General features: G+C 42.0%; 1 protein-coding gene across 8 annotated transcripts in view; it reads left to right on the top strand.

Moving 5' to 3' along the window:
• Nucleotides 1-1,053: 1,053 nt before the first annotated feature.
• Nucleotides 1,054-21,910, top strand: part of ubr5 (ubiquitin protein ligase E3 component n-recognin 5) — a 36,204-nt gene continuing 15,347 nt past the window's right edge. For 2 of the 8 annotated variants that reach the window (XM_035526067.1, XM_035526063.1), the window contains exons 1-25: nt 1,057-1,294; nt 5,282-5,326; nt 6,466-6,547; nt 6,661-6,737; nt 8,025-8,144; nt 8,822-9,101; nt 9,325-9,484; nt 9,693-9,842; nt 10,936-11,129; nt 11,434-11,550; nt 12,022-12,132; nt 12,247-12,401; nt 12,603-12,720; nt 13,047-13,231; nt 13,497-13,606; nt 14,787-14,899; nt 15,345-15,488; nt 15,707-15,818; nt 16,427-16,581; nt 17,247-17,444; nt 17,983-18,193; nt 18,634-18,760; nt 19,851-20,002; nt 20,304-20,399; nt 20,808-20,931. In XM_035526067.1, coding sequence (XP_035381960.1) covers nt 1,233-1,294; nt 5,282-5,326; nt 6,466-6,547; nt 6,661-6,737; nt 8,025-8,144; nt 8,822-9,101; nt 9,325-9,484; nt 9,693-9,842; nt 10,936-11,129; nt 11,434-11,550; nt 12,022-12,132; nt 12,247-12,401; nt 12,603-12,720; nt 13,047-13,231; nt 13,497-13,606; nt 14,787-14,899; nt 15,345-15,488; nt 15,707-15,818; nt 16,427-16,581; nt 17,247-17,444; nt 17,983-18,193; nt 18,634-18,760; nt 19,851-20,002; nt 20,304-20,399; nt 20,808-20,931 — 3,398 coding nt within the window. In that variant the 5' untranslated portion in view covers nt 1,057-1,232. Of the gene's footprint in view, nt 1,295-5,281; nt 5,327-6,465; nt 6,548-6,660; nt 6,738-8,024; nt 8,145-8,821; nt 9,102-9,324; nt 9,485-9,692; nt 9,843-10,917; nt 11,130-11,433; nt 11,551-12,021; nt 12,133-12,246; nt 12,402-12,602; nt 12,721-13,046; nt 13,232-13,496; nt 13,607-14,786; nt 14,900-15,344; nt 15,489-15,706; nt 15,819-16,426; nt 16,582-17,246; nt 17,445-17,982; nt 18,194-18,633; nt 18,761-19,850; nt 20,003-20,303; nt 20,400-20,807; nt 20,932-21,910 lie in introns of all 8 variants that reach the window. The other 6 variants (XM_035526061.1, XM_035526060.1, XM_035526066.1 and 3 more) reach the window with 5 other exon arrangements.

The raw sequence follows: 21,910 nt of genomic DNA, 5'->3' as shown, positions 1-21,910 counted from the left end.
CATTTACTTTATTATTTTTTAGTGTGTCAAACCTGCACAAATACTGAACAAGAGAAAATGCATAACAATGTATCCACAAACCCCAAAGAAAACCAATTTAGTAAACAAACAACAACAAAAAAAATGTACCTTTGCACAATTTGACTTAACTTTTGTAGATGTCTAGTGCCACATTCAGTTTTTTCAAAACTAACAATAGTCTACTCAAATGAGCAGATGGTCATTTGTTATCTTATTTTATTACATTTCTCCCATTAAAATTATTAATTTCTATTTCTTTCTGTATTATGTTATTTTTTTTAAATTTTTGTTTACATGAATGATATAGATTCATTTTAAACCTTTAGCACTGAAAGATTAAATCTATAGGCATGAAGAAGAAGTATGGTATGGCTTTTAGCTAAAAATGCTTAACTGTTCTTTTTGATAATTAATATTTTTACATTAATTAATGAGACAAGTTTTTCTTCAGTGCATGCAGTAAATGGTGCACACGGCAAAGACTATCCGTGGAGCCCTGAGTATCGAAACTGCTTCACCATACCGTATGAGACTATTCTCTTTGTTCTGAAATATGAGAGATGTGTTAGTGCCTTCTGAGGCTGGGTGCATATTACCCATCCTCCAGCTATGTCAAGTGACATCTTTATAGATGTAAGTAGTTATCTATAGCTTTCTTCATGAATTTTCATTCGTGAAATGAAATGGTCAAATGAGCGAAGGACACGCTGTCATAATAAAGTATTTATAATATGGTCATAGGAATCCAAAATCCTAATATTTCGTTGTATACATTTCAAGAGACAACGTGCAATTCAATAGTCGAACACCAGAAAACCAAAATCCAAATACCCAACCCGTACAAGAATTGTGTTTTTCCTATATGCGTAAGAGCGTTTTTAACAACAGTGTCCTCGCAATGACAACACATGCTTGGCAGCGCTTCTTCTCATCCGCCTTTATGCTCGGGAGCCAATCCGCTTCGCCGTAACATGTTTTCCCGTTAAAGCCCGAGATCCAACCAGCATCCGCGTTACATCCTCGTTTGTCGACATACAACGAAGAAGCTTGGTAGAGTTAAGATGGCGGCATGTGGGTGAGGAGGTTGTATATCTCAGCTCTGGGTTTTTGTCTCGTAAAGAGGATCTGTAGTGAAATACACCCTTACACCTAATCAGTGGGAGACGACACCCAAATACTTGACACGTTTTGTCTTATTTTGGACTGAAACAATGACCTCTATACACTTCGTCGTTCACCCGTTGCCCGGGACCGAGGATCAGCTCAATGACAGGTATTTGTTGCGGGCGGGGGGAACAAGGCTTCAAATCAATATTTGTGCACGGGGTGTGGTAAAGACCCTTTTCCGCTATTTTAATAATTTGTGTTATCTCGTGTTGTCATTCGGCAGCGCTAATATTTGTCGAGTTGACTTCATTATCTACTAGCGAGGCCCAGCTTCTCCAGTCTGTCTCGATGTCGGCGCTAGACTTGGCTAACCCAGTCGCTTCCCCAACCGGATCGCTAAGCTAAAATAAGCTAAGCTAACTGGAATGGTTGGCCAACAGTCAAAGTTGAGATGGACAATGCGGATTGGGGGATGGGGAGAAAAGAGAGGGAACCTTTAAAAAAATATGTTCAGTTGTAAGTATTCTTAAGAAGTCAAGAAATGTAGATTTTGTTCGTTATATTAAATCTAATTTCGGCGATGTCGCCGTTGAGGCTGATCAATAAGCGGTTAAGAAATCTTGTGCTTAGAGTACCGACTTAGCTAACCTAGCTAGCTAGCAAAGTCTGTTTAGCTGGTAGCTCGCGCGGACCGATTAGCTGTAACGGCTACTCTAGCTACGCTAATTACGTTCTGTGCACGTTGTCGTACCATATGAAGGCGTTCGCCTCCCCTGACGGCTTTGTGCAACTCCTTATCCATGTCCCTAATTCATATAACTTGGCTAACGAGCTAGTTTGACTAGTTAATCAGGCAGTTTTGTAAATTAGTTAAGAGTTGATCCATTCACCCCCCCTCCCCCCCAACTCACGGCGAAATGCCAGTGGCCTTTGGTTAAAGTTTATATTTGGTTCAGCCATTTATTTTTCGTGTCGTTTTGTATCATCTTTGGCTACGAATCTTTTGTCCTTGCTATTTGAAATTAATGTTATTGCGTAAATGCAGTGCTTTTAAGAACCGCGTTTAATTTATAGTGATTTTACGAGGTATAAGATGACGGTGTAGTTGGACGTTGTCGCTACTGGTGTACTAGCTAGCTAACCCTAGCTAGGTTAGCTAACCTAGTTAAGAGCCAGTGCTAAATTATGTAGCTAAAGGATGTTCTGATTCTTAGCTAATTGATTTCTCGACTCGTTTGAAAAGTGACAGTTTATGGCTGATTAATTAATTAATGATCTAAACAATAGTGACAATAGTTACGTTGATGCCTGCTCTAGGGTTACAACTAACTAATTTTCAGCGGAGGAAAGCCGTTACTATTAATGTAGCTAGCTAAGTTATTTTGATTATCGGAACTTCAGGGCGGTTTTCACCTATGCCAGCGAAAACGTAGCTACAATGTTCTAGCTACATATCTGATTTTTGTATAAGACAGCTTTCGTTATGTTGCTAGTAGTGACAGTGAAGTTACGAATCTTAATTGCTAACGAGTCAAACGCGCCAACTTTCTCATTAATACACGAGCGTGTATGTATGAACGTTTGGGTCATATTAGGAACATTAGGTTAGCCCCACTTATTCCATTTTAAGATTTTTATGGGAAACTCTTTGGAGTTCATTTATTGGTATTCTGCAATTAGCGTCTTGATCACATTTTAATTACAAAAGGATATGGGTTATGTTGTCAAAAGCCAATCAAAATATTGTAATGCTTTGTTGCAAGATGGTGTGACTATGTTAATCAGGAATATATATTTTATAATGTGCTTTGGGTTTATATCAGACCATATTTCTAAGTGACACTCAAAGTATTTGTTCACTGGTGTTGATTGAGTTGTCTCCTTTATTATCTTGTATGGAAGAGTGCCGTGGTTTTCTATGGCACTGTTGTCGCCGGAAATGAGGTTCTTTCCAGTCTCTGTGGCCCTTCATGTGCAGCTGTGAGATTCAGTGTGACATCAGCAGATTACACTGCTTGTGCAAGGCTATTTGTTGAATGTGGGCTACTCCCAGATGGTTCACTGCATAAAACAACTGTTTGCTTTGACATTACAATGTTCGATACAAGCTATTAATTCAGGGCCTCAGCCTAGCTGATGTGCCTGATAAATTTCAGATACTTTGCAGAGATGTAGCTTTGGAAACAGTCTCAAATTTTTAACTCGGTCTTTTCACACTGCAGCATTAGAACAGATTAGGAAGTTAAGAGAATTTAATAATTTGTTTTTGAAATTGATAAAGGCAGTTGTATTTTGAGTCATTGCTCAGGTGACATGTAGCAATATTTATTGCAACATGATGGCTTTTTTGTATTTGGATAGGTCTGTTATGTTAATTCTCATCTTCACCAGTTACCTTCTAAAATCACTACATTGAAGTCTAGTGTTGTTTGCATGTTCTGATTCCAACTTTACCTGCGCAGAGTGCTTCTTGGCATTGAATACTTCAAATCGATATTACTAATTCTCAATTTTCAGGATAGAATGAATGTTGTGCATGATTGTTTACAGACCCTCTCTGCCCCTGCACATCTGTGTGCGGTGATGTACGGGGGGTATTATTGCTGCAGAAGAGCTCGTTTAGCCCCTCTGAGGCTAATCAGCGGTGTTTCTCTGCCAGCTTGGCTGGTTTCTAAGGAGACCCATTGCTGAGTGTCTGTTTCATGAGCAGGGTGGGAGGCTTCCTTTCCCATGTGGGTCAGATGAGACTATGTTGAACACTGGCTGTGAAGCTCCAGTGTTGGGGAGAAGCACTTGAGAGGAACTCTTGCCCGAGTTTCTCTGAAATGGCAGCTCTGTCTAATGTTAACTTGTTTGATTACACTTGCTTAACATACTCAATTTTATGTGTGTTACTTTGCATTGCCTGTTTGTGCTTCAAGTTGATAAGGTATCAGGTAACACACACAGGAAGCCGCTGACGGCTGGTACTGAAACTGACTGATGGCTCTATTCAAGGGGAAATGGAATGTGTGCTGAGCTGCTTCTTGCTTATACCTCTCTGCTACCAGGATGTGTTGAGCTGGCTTGGTTGTGAGCAAGGACCCATCCAGGGTTCTGATTAGCAATGATAAGGCGGTCTAATTTTTGCCAGGCTGCATAGCAAGTGAGCCTCTTATTAGCAGACATTTTGTAATATGACACAGTCTGTTCATATTTAATCAAGACCTGTTTTGACTGAAGCCTAGTTTTGTATTCCTCCATTTTTCTAAACATCTGTATAAAATTTCCCTATTTGCTGAAACAGATGCTGCTGTCAGCTGAGATACTGAACATTTGCTAGCATAAGCCATCTAAGAAAATAATTATTTTTTGGTAGTTGTCCAGGGACATATTAACACATTTCTGTTACAAAACTTGCCCCAGTTATATTGTGTGCCAGTGTACAGCTGGCCATATGTTGTCATGTAAAATGAGTGTTGTATTTGCTGTTGGTGATAGAATTCTCAGATGATAACTGTTTATTAAAACTTGCAAAAATATGCAAGCATACCATATTCACAGTATTTAACAAGTGGTCGAATCCAGTTCAGTAATTCCACCAAAAGTGATGACCTGTTTCCAACAAATCATTTGATCATATATTGACATTGTGTTCTACTCATTTGCCATTCTGCATCACAAGTACCGTTATTCTCTTTAGTATGAGGTATTATAAAGGTTATGTTAAGATTGAAAATGGCCTAACTTTATCTTTGTAAATGTTGAAGAGAAATTTTGTTGGAAAGCTTTGCTTGGTGTTCCATTAGTGAGAGTGCATCAGAATGAAATGGGCCACTGGCCCAGTTAAACTCCGGTGAGCCACTAGTCTCTAACTTTGGGCAACAGCTTGGTGCTCTGGCTTAGTCTTACCATGTGCAGTAAACTACATAGCATCTTAACCACTGTAAACGACTGATTGTGTGTAGATGGAAACACCGTAACGTTAAAATGGCAGTGCACTGTTTTATGAGCTCAACTTATGAATTGTACTTGTTTGAACAGAAAATTATGTTCAAATTTATTATTGTTGGAGAGGCCTGGGATGCCTTTAAAATGTATTAAGATTGTTTTTCAATACCAATCTGTTTTGGTTGTTTCTAAAAAATGGTTCAATGTGTAATTCTTTCAACAGACTTCGTGAAGTATCTGAAAAACTCAACAAATACAACTGCAACAGGTAAGGGGGGGGGGGGGGGGGGGGGGGGGGGGGGGGACATCAAACAGAAGCTTAGTGTTGACTGGTGGTGGTGTTCTTACCCTACCACAATGACACACATGCAGCATATTGACATCTTGCACTCTTATGAACTATATGCTGAATCTGAGCAAACGGTTCACCTATTTTGCCACTTGAAACAGCATACATTTAAACACCCATTCATCCCATTAAGGTTGTACCATTGTGGCAGGATTTGCCCCAGCAGTACTGATATCACAGAAGGCAGCAATATGCAAATGTAAATAATCTTGTTAATAAACAGCAGGACAATCTATAACAGATCATTAAAACAGAATGTCACATCAAAGGTTTATAGTTTGTTTGAAATGTATTGCAAGGCCCACTGCAGTCAAAGTGTAGTAATAATTTCATATTGGATCCTTTTTGTCCATATGATATAGCCATACTGACATAACCATATTCAACTACCTTGGTTAATCAGCCAGATCTTATCCATAGTACTTTAGTGCTAGCTATGCAGTTTGGATGTTTCTTGTGAACCTGGGGTGGATGGGACAGTCAGGTGGGGGGTACTTATTGAGCAAATTATTTTTAGATGCATGGCTTGTTGAGCATCAAAGGTTAAAAAAAACAAAACAAAACCAAAACAAAACAAAGTTCTCACCTACAACTTAGTCATTTCTTTTTTTTTTTTTTTTTTTTTTTTTTTTTTTTTTTTTGATGGACCAAAGCACTATATCCAGCTTTCTTCTTTTAGTTTAGATTTACTTTAGTGCTTTGTGGAAGGTGTCCTCCCCATGTCGATGAGTGTGTCATACTACTGTCATACTACTCATACGAGTCCAGCTGCTGCCGCCACCTGCCTCAGTCTGCCTGCTGCATTTGTAGTAGTTTTTCCCATCCAAAACATTGGGAATGTGTGCACGATAAACAAACCTTCTGTAATGCCACATTCTTGCAGAATTTTGTTCTGTGTTGTGTTTGTGCGGGAGAGAAATATTCTGATTTTTAAATATCTCCTGAGTATTTTATTGAGCACTATAGCTGTTTTTGTTTAATAGAGCCCATGGTTCATTACAATCACCTCCATTTAGCAAGCAGAACCCGTATAACAATCTTCTCTTTCTACATTCTAGTCATCCACAGCTTAACCTCCTGGAGCAGGCTACACTTAAACAGTGTGTGGTCGGACCAAACCATGCAGGCTTTCTGCTTGAGGTAGGACTTTAAATTCTGTGTGTGAGGAATGAGGATTTTCTGCATGTCGGTTAAGTGGCCCTGGAGCCCAGTGCTTTAGCTTCTGCAGGAAATGATGATGCCTTCTGTTTCAGGATGGACGCATCTGCAGGATAAGTTTTGCTGTTCAGCCAGATCGATTGGAGTTGGGCAAGCCAGATGGAAGTGATGGGTGAGACTCTAGTAATGTTTGTAGATTTGGAATGAGCAGCATCGTTTAGTTTTTGTTTGTTGGGAGGGCAATTGTCATTTTGAACTGCTTAAGTGTTAATCAGGTTCAGATGGCTGCATTTGGATGTAGTACAGGCATTGTTTTGTGGGTTAAACATTTTTGTTTTGGTACTAACTGATCTTTCCACAGAAGTGATATTGTAGAAAACCATTTTTTTATTGGGTGTTGGAGGTTTTTTTTTTTTTTTGTTTTTCTTGTTTTTTTTTATAAGCATTTTTATTTTTTTAAAATGGAAAGACAGTGTAAGCTACTTTTATGCAGTTCTATGTTGACATCTGATCTCACTTGTTTTTCATGCAGAATAGCACTATCAGAGATGACAGACAACAGTACTGTTGGTGGTCTTTTATTTGCACATGGTGTATTTTTAAGAGGCCCCATGAAGTAATATGAGGTTGTGTGCGGTTTTTAGTTTATTAAAGAAAATGAGGTGGTTGAGATGGTAAGACCTTGGCTTCTGTGGCTCCAGGCGTTCTTTTGTGGCTTTGTAAAAGACACGGATGCTTCTGTTTTGCATTGTATATTAGAATGGGCTTGCAGCTAAAGTTCTAATTCAAGTCGATCCAAATGTCCCGTGAGAGTGGCTTTTGTTTACCATTCTGGGAATGCATCTCATTCTCAAGTGGCTGGATAAGACAAGTGGCCTTGGCAGTTTTTATTAGGCATTTAAATCTATATATATTGTTCTTTGTTTGTCTTATGGTGCTGGAGCTTTGCTTTGTGTGCTGCAGAATGCTGCTGCTTATGTTGTACTCATAGTTTAGCAGCATATTTTCTTTTTGTTGTTCCTGCCCCAGTTTTTGTTTGTGTGTCATCTCTAGGCCAGCTAAAGAGAGATTACTATACCATTTATGTTTTAACATAACTATTCCTTAACATAACTATTCCCATGAGGGGTGGGGTGGGAATACATTTTATCAGTGTTCAGTCAAGCAAGTACAGTTCACAGAGAGGGAAAACTTGAGAAGCTCTAGCTAGCTTTCATCCAGCAGCCCCTGAAATGTGAACAGTTTTGCTTGAGGACAGAATTGCAGCCAGTTCTGAAATTCAAGGGTGTTGCCGTGCTAGTCAGCCCCTCCAGTGTTTCCTCCCACTGTTTGACAGACAGACGAATGAATGGGCCAATTGGCAGCTGTGCCTGGGATACCCAGGCTCTACTCAGCGCTCAGTAGTCCCCTGTTGGGGACTAGAGGTTTGTAACTGTAATCTCCGGTCTTTTGTTTCCAGTTCAAAGTTGAGCAGTGGCTCAGGGGCAGGAAGGACGTCCAGGCCAGGTAGGACTAGTGATCCGCCCTGGTTCCTGTCTGATTCTGACCCTTTGGGCCGACTGGCAGGCAACACCCTTGGGTAAGTTGTTGGCAGTGGGGGTTTCCTAAATACAAGCCTGACAGGTAACGTTGCTAGAGGCATGATGCAGTGACACCACCATGGGTTACACAAAACAAAAAAGCCACGTGGAGTTTTTTTTTTTTTTCTTCTTCTTTTTTTTTTTTTCCTGATTTTGGTTTTATTTGAATAAGTCTGTGTTAAATGCTTCATTATGGTAGCCCATAGCATGAAAGGGACTTTTAAAGCTTGGAGGAGCTAGACATGGACACTGAGATTCTAACGAATTACAACTGGTGTAATGTGGTTGTGTGGAACGTGCACCAACAACACTTAATAATTCACCTTCTCTGTATGCATCAAAAACGATTTAATGACTTTGGATCTAGAATAGTGGTTTGTTGGTACAGAAAGGGTGAAAACTGACCCAAAATCAGCAATCCTTTCTCTAGGAAGTTGAATGTGTATTATGGATCCCCAATAATTGCTAGATGAATGTACTTCCTGTCGAGTTGTTTTGTTTTGTAAATATTTAATTTGCTTTAGAAAAGTGTTTTTATTAGTGATTATCTAAAATGCTACTGCTATGTACTTGTTTTGTTGATGTGATTGTGATTGTTGTTATTAATAATAATATTCTTGTTTAAGTAAATTCCTTCACTGCAGAGGTGTGTGTGTGTGTGTGTCTCTGATGCTAGGAGCCGCTGGAGTTCAGGTGTGAGTGGGGGAGGCAGTGCTGGAGGCGGGGCCAGTGGGGGTGGAGGAACAGGTGGAGGTGGTGGCAGTGGAGGTGGAGGGGGCGGAACAGGAGGTGGGGGCAGCGGCTCCTCGGGCCGCTCCAGCACGGCAGGAGCACGGGACTCTCGCAGGCAGACCCGCGTGATCCGGACGGGCAGAGACAGGGGCTCTGGTCTGCTGGGAAGTCAGCCACAGCCAGTCATCCCTGCCTCGGTCATCCCTGAGGAGCTTATCTCTCAGGTAAATCACCTCCACATCCACAGGACTTTGTTTGGGTTTAGTATTAAAAATTGTTTTAGCTTTGACAATGAAAACTAGCACTTAGGGCGTAGGTAAATAACTCACACATTTGGTAAGAACCTTTTTAAGTGCTTTGGACTGCTTTAAGTGTTATATTGTGAGCAGTTACTGAGCTGCATGCATGACTAATTTGATTGGCTGTATGGTGTGAACTGTACTTCAGGCCCAGGTGGTCCTGCAGGGCAAGTCGAGAAGCGTCATCATCCGGGAGCTGCAGCGCACAAACCTGGACGTGAACCTGGCTGTGAACAACCTGCTTAGCCGCGACGACGAGGACGGTGATGATGGAGATGACACGGCCAGCGAGTCCTACCTGCCTGGAGGTGGGTTCTTCCTTCTCTCTGCTCTGCTGAGCCTGTGGCCTCCACAGCCAATTCTGCAGGGCCACATTACACTGCCATGGGCCAAAATGGATCCAGCTTTAACTAGTGCACATTTTGCCACCGCATAAGATGTGGTTTGCCAACTCTTAGCTGCTGGCCAGACACAGCCTGTTGAAACCTAACCATAATTACCCACTGTCTCCCGCAGAAGACCTGATGTCCCTGCTGGACGCGGACATCCACTCAGCACACCCCAGCGTCATTATTGACGCTGATGCCATGTTCTCGGAGGACATCAGCTATTTCGGCTACCCCTCCTTCCGCCGCTCATCACTGTCTCGCCTCGGCTCTTCCCGAGGTAATTGACAATCAAAAACACTCCTAGGCCAGTAACAGGGACAGTTTGATGGTCCCCACTTGAGCTGAATGATATGACTTGGGCATGTGCTGCCCTCTTGAAATTCACAGCTGGGTTCCACTCACCACGCAAACTGAGAACCATGTTTAACTGTTGTTAATTGTATGTGCACTTAGAGAGGTTTTATACAGGGCAGTCAAGAAATATCTGTTTTTTGGAGGGTTTGTGATGCTAAAAATGTTATAAACAAATGTGAAATTATCGTCTGGTTGTAGCTTTAATACATAAGGTAAGCAGGAGAAAAGGTCCAGGGCAGATTAGTTTTCTTTGCTCTGACTATTTCAGGTAAGGTCAGTGAGGGTGCTGATTTTCAAAGTCAAACAGAAAGATGTGTCAATGTTTTAGCATCAAATCTCCATGTTGGTGGTCCATCATTGTGTGTGCATGAGCATGTGTCCCCCCCCCCCCCTTCCACCCCGCTGCATGGTTCCAGACATAATGAGCCCTCTGAGAAAGGCCCTGCTGTAGCATACCGGTGCAGTCAGTCTCAGACCCTGCAGCCAATTTAGAAATGTCCCCTGGTCTTCACTGGACACCCCTGACAGCCAGCCAAGACTGCCCCCATCCCCTTATCGTGCCCCTTGGCAGCTGGCTTGGCCAGTCTTGGCTCGTAATGCTGTTTCATGTGTAGCCTGGCTTTTCTTTTTCTACTTGTACTATCTGTTTTGAGTGTTCAGATACAATAATCAACCACTAACCAAACTGCCTTAAAACTGCATGGGTGGTTTTGGGTGGTATTGATATTTGCTATAAAATATGTATGAATTTTAGTTGGCGGTGTCAAGTGAAGATTCAGTGTAAGAACAAAACAAGCAAAACACCCTTCCAGTTTTTATTTATATATATATATATATATATATATATATATATTTGTATTCATTTCTTATTTCTTTAATCATGTCTTCTGTAGTTTGTAATAAGTTCATGTGGTAGTTATTAATCTGACTGATTCTGAGGGTCTTTCCCAGAGAGTGGCTTACTAGTATCCCACTGGTGTGACCCTATTGCATACCAGTTCTCCTTCTTCCCCTAGAGCGTGACTCGGAGCTGCTGCGTGAGCGCGAGTCGGTGCTGCGGCTGCGTGAGAGGCGCTGGCTGGACGGTGCCTCTTTCGACGCCGAGCGCGGCTCCACCAGCCGGGAGGGAGAGCCCAGCCTGGACAAGAAGAGCACGCCCCTGCAGAGCCCTGTCTCCCTGGGCGACGAACTGCAGTGGTGGCCTGATAAGGTGAGACTGCTGACACTTTGTCTGGGTGGGAGGGACTTGAGGTGTCACATGGTAATACTTGCAAATATCTGTGGTGGATCTTCAGGGATGTGTACAAGTTGTTTGAGTGAAGGGTTCCTTTCAGGTTGAGTCATCTAAATTAATACATGTATTATTGTAGCATACATTCCGTTTTAGTTTTATATATTTACACGCTAAATTGTATAAAGTTAAACTGTGAAACCTATACTATTACTGTTATATTCCAACACTTGGATGCTACTCCCACTTATGTGGTGTTTACTGTGTGTTTATTCTTCTGAAGGACGGCACAAGGTTCGTGAGCATTGGGGCCATGTTCTCTGAGCTCGTGGCTGTCAGCTCTAAAGGAGAACTCTACCAGTGGAAGTGGAGCGAGCCGGAACCATACAGAAATGCACAGGTAGGACACCTGGCAGACCTGCTCCCCTGTGCTGAACATGCGCCGGAATGCAGGATAGGCAGCATTACTCTGGGTCAGGGTCATGCTGATGAATTAATGTTGTTACAGAAGACTGCTCATCACTGCTAAGAGCTTCTGCTGGGGTTCTGTGATGAGAAAAGAATTATGATTTTATAATGTGATTATATTGCTAAATATTTCTACATGCAGGTGATATAAGCACAAGACCTTCCAAAGCCTTCATATAACACAGTTAATGATTCCATTTGTGGCATCATGTCAGTGCAGTGATTCATAAACATCCATACAAGCCAAAAATTGGGATTCGTTATAAGGTGTATTTCAGTATGGTTACTTTCTGCAATATCAATATTGCAGCAACAGTATGATCAACTATTTAAGTGATGTGGCATACAGACTTAGTACCTGCCTGTTTTGTGTACCCAGAGTAACTAACGTGCACTTTCCCAGAATCCTTCCATCCACCACCCTCGTGTGTCCTTCCTCGGCTTGGCCAATGAGAAGATCACCCTCTTGTCTGCCAACAGTATCCGTGCCACAGTGGCTACTGAGACTGGCAAGGTCAGACTGCCTCTACTGGAAATGGAAATCCCCCATTAGGAATTTTATATTTGCAGAAATCCCCCATTAGAAATTTTACACTTCATTCCTCTGCGTGCGTGCGTGTGTGTGTAGGTGGCGACGTGGGTGGATGAGACTCTGAGCTCAGTGGCCTGTAAGCTGGAGCATGGGGCGCAGACGTTCCCCGAGCTGCAGGGCGAACGCATCGTCTCCCTGCACTGCTGCTCTCTCTACACCTGTGCCCAGCTGGAGACCAACCTCTACTGGTGGTGAGTGCCTCCCTCTGCCTGGCCGCTGCTCTTTCCTTTCCTTTAATTTCCTCTCCTCCCTAATGTTTTTTACCACTCTCTAATTGTTGTCATGATTTATTATTTTTTTAATGCCACAGGGCACTATCTGAAACAGCTTTTTAGATCACAGCAGAGAAACTGAGAACTGGAGCAGGTTCTTTCTGCTGTCTTTTTTCGCAGGGGTGTTGTGCCTTTTAGTCAACGGAAAAAAATGCTTGAAAAGGCCAGAGCCAAGAACAAGAAGCCAAAGTCCAGTGCCGGCATCTCGTCCATCCCCAACATTACAGTGGGCACTCAGGTGAGAAGCTCAGAAAGGCACACCCCTCCATCTATCAATTTATTGAATGTCAAAAAAAATGCTGACTGTATCTTGTAATACACAGTATTTTCTTTTGATTATGCATTGGCATATTTTGTACAGTACTTCTAATTCCCCCTCAGCTTGGTAATGAACATCTTAAGTGTGTAACATTAAAATAATTTATTTCTTTGAGATTGAGGATGCTTTTTATTCCATCAGTTTTTAAATTTTTTTATTTTTATTTTAACAAATCAAAGCAAAATGTTAGTTTTGCACCTGCCTCATCTGCACATCTCTGAGCAGTGACATTTCTTGTGCTTCAGGTGTGTCTGAGGAACAACCCCCTGTACCACGCGGGTGCTGTGGCCTTCTCCGTCAACGCCGGTGTCCCCAAAGTGGGTGTCCTGCTCGAGTCTGTGTGGAACATGAATGACAGCTGCAGGTTCCAGCTTCGTTCTCCAGAAAGCCTCAAGAACATGGAGAAGAACACTAAGTCCCAGGAGACCAAGTATGACACTCCTGCTGGAAGATACTGGCAAAAAATTTTTTTTAATTAAATATTTATTAAAAAGGTACATGTACTATGATATGATATGGTTGTAGGCCATGGTTGTGCAACGTTGCTGTGTAGAAATGTAAATAATTTATTATGGATGTTGAGCATTGTGGACTCGTAATAGCACACATTAAATTTGCAAAATTGTGCAGTCTTGTTTCCCACCCCAAGGCCTGAGTGGCATTCTGGTTCTGACTGCTTTGTTTGCGTCCTGCAGGATGGAGAGTAAACCTGAATCAGTCAAAACTGAGATGGGTCCACCACCGTCCCCGGCTTCCACGTGCAGCGATACCTCCTCCATTGCCAGCAGTGCCTCACTGCCGTACAGTACGTACAACACCCTGCTAACGCGAACCCAAGTGCAAGCGGTCAACATCTGCTTCAGACCAGTAACGCAAGCCTAAGCACTGACAGACTGGAGTACCATGCTAGAGTACCACAGGACCCCTGTACTGATCTCTATTATGCACTCTACACTGTTAACACCACTCCTGCAGCACTGCTCTGGCATTTACATTTACGGCATTTAGCAGACGCTCTTATCCAGAGCCGCTTACAAAGGTGCTTTGTCATTTACTCATAGGATACATCCTAGTACAGTACAATAGGTCAGAGTCCAACATACCAATGAACTAGAATACTGTAGAAATACAGGAATCAATGCTGATAACCTAGAATGTACCAAATACATAAGGTCTATGTTAAATGTGCAATAAATAATAAGTGCTAGAGTTTTTAAACAACATAATAAACAATACCCTACTATAAGTACTATTTAGTCAGTCAATATAGGAGCAGCGTCAGCTGTCCTTTTAAATATTCCGCAAATAGATGGGTCTTCAGTCTGCGTTTGATATGTTAAAGGAGTACTTTAGAAAAAGGCCAATGTAGTTAACAATTCATAACATCCAGTGAGGACCGGTTGGCATCTTCTCATTTCTTAATGGTAATGGGCACCTTCTAGCTGGCACATTCTATTCTGCACAATGCTAGTGGCTTTGTGTGTGTTGGGAGGGTTGGGGTGGAATTACGTTTAACACAAGTCCCAGGGTGCTCTGTGCAATATGTCCTGGCCTACTATTACTGACCCTGGTCTTACTCCAGTTGCCATTAATTTCTCCCCAATTATATCTGTGCTAGTTTTTATATTTGATTCTATATCATGTTACTTAATAAGTACTTTATGGCCAAAGACAGGCTGCGACGAGCTCTAAAATTGTGATTAATGATTCAGGTTGTCCCATATTTCCCAGGGTAAGTATATTTTCCCAGTATTTTATAGTTTGTGTGCTAAAATTGTTTTATTAGCTTTCGCCAGAAAACAAAAGCATCAGTGTTTTTTTGCATATCATCTTTTCTTCAGAAAAGTGTTAAAACCTCAGATAAAAAAAATTCTGACTGTTAACGTTTTGAGCGTCACTGGGTTGGAGCGTACGAGTAGGGCGGAGACTGGAAGATGGAGTGGGCGGAAAGGGTGATGGCTTATGTGTTGCTCGCTGTGCCACAGAACGGAGGCGCTCCACACCAGCGCCCCGGGAGGAGGAGAAAGTGAATGAGGAGCAGTGGCCTCTGAGAGAGGTCGTGTTCGTGGAGGATGTTAAAAATGTCCCTGTGGGGAAGGTAGGTGTATCTGCAGGCTGCCCCCAGCTGCCACTGTGGAGAGCCAGAATGCCCACAGCTGAGCTGCCCCGCCCCACCCCAAGCCTTTAAATCGCTGCACATATTTCCTATTAATATATTGATTTTGTAAGATCAATATATATTTGTGGTGTTCAAGATTAAGATGTTATGATTTTGTTATAAAATAAGTAATAAAGTATTATTTATATATGACAAACATTTTTGTGAAGCTCATTGCCAACTTTAAGAATAAAAAGTGGTAGCTCTGTTGTAATTTTTCTATTCTTATATTTTGTAACCATAAAATATTGATGATTATGTAATTTGTTGACTTAAATTGTTTTGCTGTTTTTTTTTTCCTCTGTGTGTCTGTCTTTTCTCTTTTTCTGTGTTGACTTCATGCCATGACGCCACATTTGCAATAAATCTCTCTTTTGAACTCAAGGTGCTAAAAGTCGATGGTGCATATGTTGCTGTGAAATTTCCAGGGACGTCGAGCAGCGTGAGCAGCCAGAGTGCAGCTCCCACTGACTCTGACCCGTCCTCACTACTGCAGGACTGCAGACTCCTTAGAATAGATGAACTACAGGTAGGGGAACGGGCACACACGTGTGCGCTCTCCCGACTGTGCTCACAACAGCATGACCAGGCTTCTCATAATAAATGAGGGAGCGAAAAAGGCTATTAGTTCCTGGTAATATGTGCTTGTCTAATAAAATTACTGTATACACTTCTAGTGTAAAACCTTCGTATAAAACACTTAACGGTTTTGTTTTTTTTTGTTTTGTTTTGTTTGTGTCTCAACAGGTTGTTAAAACTGGTGGAACTCCTAAAGTTCCAGACTGTTTTCAGCGCACGCCTAAAAAACTTTGTATTCCAGAAAAAGCTGAAATTTTAGCTGTGAACGTTGACTCCAAAGGTAAGTGGAATTATTAAATAGCTTACACAGCGGTCCCCTTTTGCCGAAAGCGCTGAAGTATGAAGATTGTCTTAAAAGTTCTTGATTAACTGTTCTGATCTTATAGTGGTTAGCAGCTAAACATTCAGTAACAAATCTGATCTGTTGGTGGTAGATAATTCCTTTAACATGCTTGGAAAGTAGCTTCTAAACCCTGAGTGAAGAACTGTTATTGAACTACATGTGCTGTATTTGCACATATTTATTAAAGAAACAGTGTTCAACCTTTTAATATTTTATTCAGCATTGAGTAATTTACACTTGTTTTAGGATGTTGTTGCCAATTGCTTAATTATACAGTTGGGACCAAAAAAATTCCTTCCTTAGACTTCCACAAGGCCCAATTCCAGGATATAATGTTTGTATGGTCTTACTCCAAAATGAAGCTTTTGCCCCCCTCAAAAAAGCGTTTTGTATGTGTTTTGATGTTTAACCGCAGAGTATTCTTGTACATTGGATTATTGTGAAGAAGGCCAGAGCGGGTTAATAGAGAAGTAGCTTTGTGTGGTTTTAATGCATCTGAGAAGTAGCTACTAAGCCCTGTGTTCTTCTCCTCTCCACCCTCACAGGAGTCCATGCTGTGCTGAAAACAGGTAGCTGGGTTAGGTACTGTATATTTGACTTGGCCACTGGCAAAGCGGAGCAGGAGAATCACTTCCCCACAAGTAACTTGGCCTTTCTGGGCCAGAGTGAACGCAACGTAGCCATTTTCACCGCTGGCCAGGTAGGCATCCCTTCCCCTTGCCTCAGCAGTAGAAGGCCCTTTTGGCAGTCTCATACTGGAGCTATCTTTCATTTTAAAGTAAGTTAATACATTTATAGTGTTTTGGTAATCATGTAATTTTAATGCGTTTTATTTGCTAATATTTATGTTAACATAGTTCTGTGTTAATATGCCAATATAGATATGATCATCACAAACTATATTTGGGGGGGGGGGGATAACTTTTTCCAGTTAAATCCCACTTTGATATCATTTAGGTGAAAAACTAACAGAAGCAACAAAAAGCGATGCTTAATATCAAAGTTCTTTTGAGTCCTTAAAATCCTTGGAAAGAAAGAAACACAAAATGATGTACATGAATTTTCTTGAATGGTTTTTCATTCATAGTGCTTAAAGTAATTTTCAGTTGTAATTTTAGGGTTGTTTTAAGCTTCTCAGCAAGTTTATGGAATTTTTGTCTGAGGTCTTTGGAAAGTCTTGCACTGATTTGCTGGGACCTTGTAATGTGCAGTTCACATTTTCCACAGAGGTCTTCATGGGTCTGTTCAAAATTGTGTGTGATCTCAGCATTAATGTTACTTGACACCATGGCATTTTGGTTCTTTCTGATTATACTGATTTCTGATTATACATCTTTTTTTTTTTTTTTTTTGTGAACTTTACAGGAGAGTCCCATTATTCTGCGTGATGGCAATGGCACCATTTACCCAATGGCCAAAGACTGCATGGGAGGAATACGAGACCCTGATTGGCTGGATTTGCCACCCATTGCCAGTCTTGGCATGGGAGTTCACTCCCTTGCCAACCTCCCCAGCAACTCCACTATCAAAAAGAAAGCTGCTATCATCATTATGGCTGTGGAGGTATACCGCTCAACAATGCTGCACAGACTGACCAACATTGTTAGCCAGTATATTTGTGAATGTTGGCGACCTGATTAAGGTTTAGCTTTACAGTGTCAACATACTTAATGTCATCTTTTTATGGCAATGAATTGGGACAGAAGAAAGTACAGTTTATAAATTGCAAGTACTTTTTGTATTGTTTGAACGAGTGGTGAATCCTTCACTTTTCTAATGGCAACTTCAGTTAGTGTGGAAAATGCTAGTGACTACTGAATTTAATAGTTATGCTGAATCCAGCAATCTTCCTTCTAAAGGCCTTAGTGCAGATCATCATTTAAATACTCCAACAGCTAAACTGTTACACCATGCCAATGTTGGAGAGAAATGTTAAAAATTGAGAAACTCAGTGTTGGAAATGAAACACTGGGCTGAGTCTGAGCATGTCTCCAGCCCAAATTCATTGAACCTGTAGGATCATCAGAGGCACTGGGCAGGAAGTGTATGCCTCAACATTTGTGTGTTTTGTTGGCTTTGTGTCTGTGTGTGTCTGTCTCAGAAGCAGACGCTGATGCAGCACGTCCTGCGCTGTGATTATGAGGCCTGCCGGCAGTACCTGGTGGGCCTGGAGCAGGCAGTCCTGCTGGAGCAGAACCCCCACGCGCTGGAAGCCCTGCTGGGTCACCGCTGCGACGGCAACCGCAATCTGCTGCACGCCTGCGTCTCGGTCTGCTTCCCTGTCAGCAACAAGGAGACCAAGGAGGAGGAAGGTCTGTGAGCTGCCCCATGGTCTAACTGCTGGAGAAAAGACCAAGCTTAAGAACTCAACTTTTAATTGTGTTTTTATTTGTTTAATTTGCTGGTCAATATTTTGGCCATAATTGGTTGGGACTGTTGCATTACTATAACTTGGGTTTAAGCATTCTGTGCCTCATTGAACTTTAAAGCAAATGAATGTGCTTTTCTCAGCAACTAATCAAGATGTATGTGAAACCACTGTTAATTGAGAGCTTCACCGAGAAATCTAATGGAAAAACTAATGAACAGTTAACCTGACTTAATTATTCACAGATCTGACTGTTTGCTGTTAGCCTTCATTTATTTGTAGCTGTTTTAGCGTTTTGCTTTATCAGATCAGTGTTGGTTGTGTCTGCCGGCATTTGCGGTCATACTTGACCTTCTCCTGCTGCTGTTGTGTGGTGTGTTGCAGAGGCCGAGCGCTCGGAGAGAAACACGTTTGCTGAACGGCTATCTGCCGTGGAAGCCATCGCTAATGCTATATCGGTGGTGTCCAGCAACAGCTCGGGAAACAGGACGGGATCGTCCAGTAGTCGCGGGTAAAGACGTCCTTCACAAAATGAAGTCGTCTCGCACGTTTGAAGATTAAGCAGTTTGGCTTTGATTTCGGGCATTGTGCATCACAGAATTTATAGTTTTCCAGTATGGGCTGCAAAAGGCTAGTGTTATTTGAATTAGTAATGCACCTAGCTCCGCTAATGGAAATCAAGGTGACACTTTAGAAATGGTGTCATTGCAGCACAGCATAGACAAACAAGACAAGATCTTTGCTCTGTTGTCAGATGCAACCTTTTGCCAAAAGTCAGTTTGGTCAACTATAAGTGTCTAAGCCTGCGCAAGCCTAAGATCACTAGGTTCAATGCCAGGAGTTGCCTGCACTGCTAAAGCCTGGAGAAGTGGAAACATTCTCTGGAGGGGTGAATTATGCTTCACTCTTTGGCAGTCTGATGGAAGAATCTGGGTTTTGTGGATGACCACTTATTGCAGTTCATAGTGCCAACAATATAGTTTATTTGAGGAGAAACGATTGTCTGGGACTTTGTGCTCAGCATCCCAGTTCTAATGAAAGGTAGTGTTAACACTATAGCATTTTACAGACATTTTAGAAAATTGTTTCCAACTTTGTGTCATCAGTCTGGGGAAGCGCTTCTGTTCCAGCATAACTGTGCCCCTGTGCACAAAACTGTGGTCCATAAGGATACGGTTTGTTGAGTTTGGTATGAAAGAACTTCAGTGGCCTGCACAAAGCTGTGATCTCAACCCACTGAACCCCCTTGAGATTAATTGGAACATTTGATTGTGAGCCAGATGATCTTGTCCAGCATCATTGACTGGCCGTACAAATGCTCTTTTCGTCGAATAAGCACAAATTCCCTCACACACTTCAAAATATTGTGCAGAGCCTTCCCAGAAGAGTAGAGGCTGTTATATGATGACTAAGAGCTTGGCCAGCAGTCACCGCTCAGTGACCATCTCCACTGAGCCCACTTGGTGTCCCAGAACTGAGCCACAGCCCTTTTTGTTCAGACCGCTAGAATCCTTAGTCATCATGGTGGTGTCCCTGCACACTAATGCTTTAGCAGTTCTCTCTGACTGACTTCTTCTGTGTTTTTGATCTCCTTTGCGTAGACTCCGCCTCCGGGAGATGATGAGGCGCTCACTCAGAGCTGCTGGATTGGGCCGCCACGAGTCTGGTCCTTCCTCCAGCGACCACCAGGACCCAGTCTCCCCACCCATCGCCCCTCCCAGTTGGGTGCCCGACCCCCCTCCCATGGACCCCGGTACGTGCAGCAGTGCATGTAATGATGCGTGGGTTCTAACAAAATCAGCAGAAATGTATATATATTTTTTAATTTGCTTCATATTTTTATAGAAATGTAAGTATTGTCTAAATATTAACCAAAACTTAAATAATTCGCCTGCAGATTTTAAGGAATTCTCTCCTGGTTTAAAGGGAGATACCTGCTTTAGTTTTCGTTTGGGCCTATAGCCAGTTTTCCTCTTTTTCTTTTTTTAAACTCTCAGTCTTTTGCATGCCTGGCCGTAGCCTCTAACCTCCTACAAAACGGTCTCCTCTGCTAGATGGTGACATTGATTTCATCTTGGCCCCTGCAGTCGGTTCACTTACCACAGCGTCTACCGGCCCGAGCCAAGGACCCAGCACTTCCACCATACCGGGTGAGGGAGAAGATTCACCTCATCTTTGTCTGTCTGGTTTTAGTACACATCGTTCACTCTATGGCCTCAGTGTTCATCTCAAAAGTTGATCTTCCTTGCCCTAACCTGTCCACCTCAACTCACCAGCTAATCACCAAAGCTTTTAGGAGTTCAATCTGAGCATTGCTGTCTTATAGCTTGCCAGGACTAGTTGGTAGTACAACTAAGCACTTTTGCAAGTCACTGTGGATAAGGGCTTCTGCTAAATGCCATTAATGTAAATATGGACACAACGTGGTTCTTTTTATGGCTTAACAGGATTTTATAAAAACATAGGTGCACACACTACTGGTTTGTTCAAACACTTTTGTTTGGTTGGTGGTTACTAATTATTTAATGCATTAGCATCCACTCGTTTGCGTCCCGCAGGTCCTTCATCGGAACCGTCCGTGGTGGAGAGTAAAGACCGCAAGGCCAATGCCCATCTCATCCTCAAGCTCATGTGTGACAGTGTGGTGCTCAGGCCTCACCTACGGGAGCTCCTCTCTGCAAAGTATGTTATGCAGTGCCCTCATCAAACATGAACACACACCAAGAGCAAACTGCAGGCACACTGAAGAAAGGCTTTGCTTTCAGTGTTTGCATGACCGATTTAAACAATTTAAAAGCAGTTTCAGTGTGCATGTAGATTCCAGAGAGGTGGACACCCAAGGTTCTAGAAAAAGGTGATGCTTTTGGTCTGAGTGACTTGGGAATGGGGATGAACCCTCAGGACCAGTCCTACACTGGTTTGGGTCACATTTCTTTGGCAGGAATTATTTGAAATGGTCAATAATGTACCTGTGGTATCCTCCAGGATTCTGTTCTTGCCCTGGTTTTATTTAGATTCATTCATTCCAAGACTATGAAATCTCTTGCTACAATTATGCAGATTATGCAAATTATCATTTGGTGTGAGAGCCAATTAGATCTATGCTCCCATCGACTCATTATGTCAGTGCCTTTAATATATTTCAGAATGGATGCTCCAAAACTTGCTGTAGCTGAATAAAGATGAAAACGGATTTAATTATTTGGGTGAGAGGCTGCAGGTCTATACCTATCTTGATGCAAATCAAAAGTTGTTGTAACCTAGCTGTCCTAATGGGCTCTGATTTTCAGTCGTAGCATTCATGTCGAAGCGATTACTAGATCGTTATTCTCTCCTATTAAAAATATTAATCAAACTTCTTGTAAAAACAAGACCTTGAGAAACTCATCCACACATTTAATTCTAGCAGGACTGATTACTGTAATGGTCTTTTTTTTACCGATCTTCTAAAAAAGACCAACTAGTCCAGTTAAGCCAAAATGCAAATGCTAGAGTTCTTAGTAGAATCAGCAGTATGTAATGCATGCTGACTAAGTCATTACTCTTTTTCGCTCCAGGTATGTTTCAGAATCGATTTTAAGTTACTGCTACTCGTCTATAAATCACTAAATCGTTTAGAGCTAGTGTATTTATCTGACTCTAGCAGGGTGCTGGGATCACT

This window comes from Electrophorus electricus, chromosome 5 (assembly GCF_013358815.1).
Source record: "Electrophorus electricus isolate fEleEle1 chromosome 5, fEleEle1.pri, whole genome shotgun sequence".
Taxonomy (NCBI): Eukaryota; Metazoa; Chordata; class Actinopteri; order Gymnotiformes; family Gymnotidae; genus Electrophorus; species Electrophorus electricus.
Note: the sequence above shows the minus strand (reverse complement) of the source record. Positions and strands in the feature narration are given on the sequence as shown.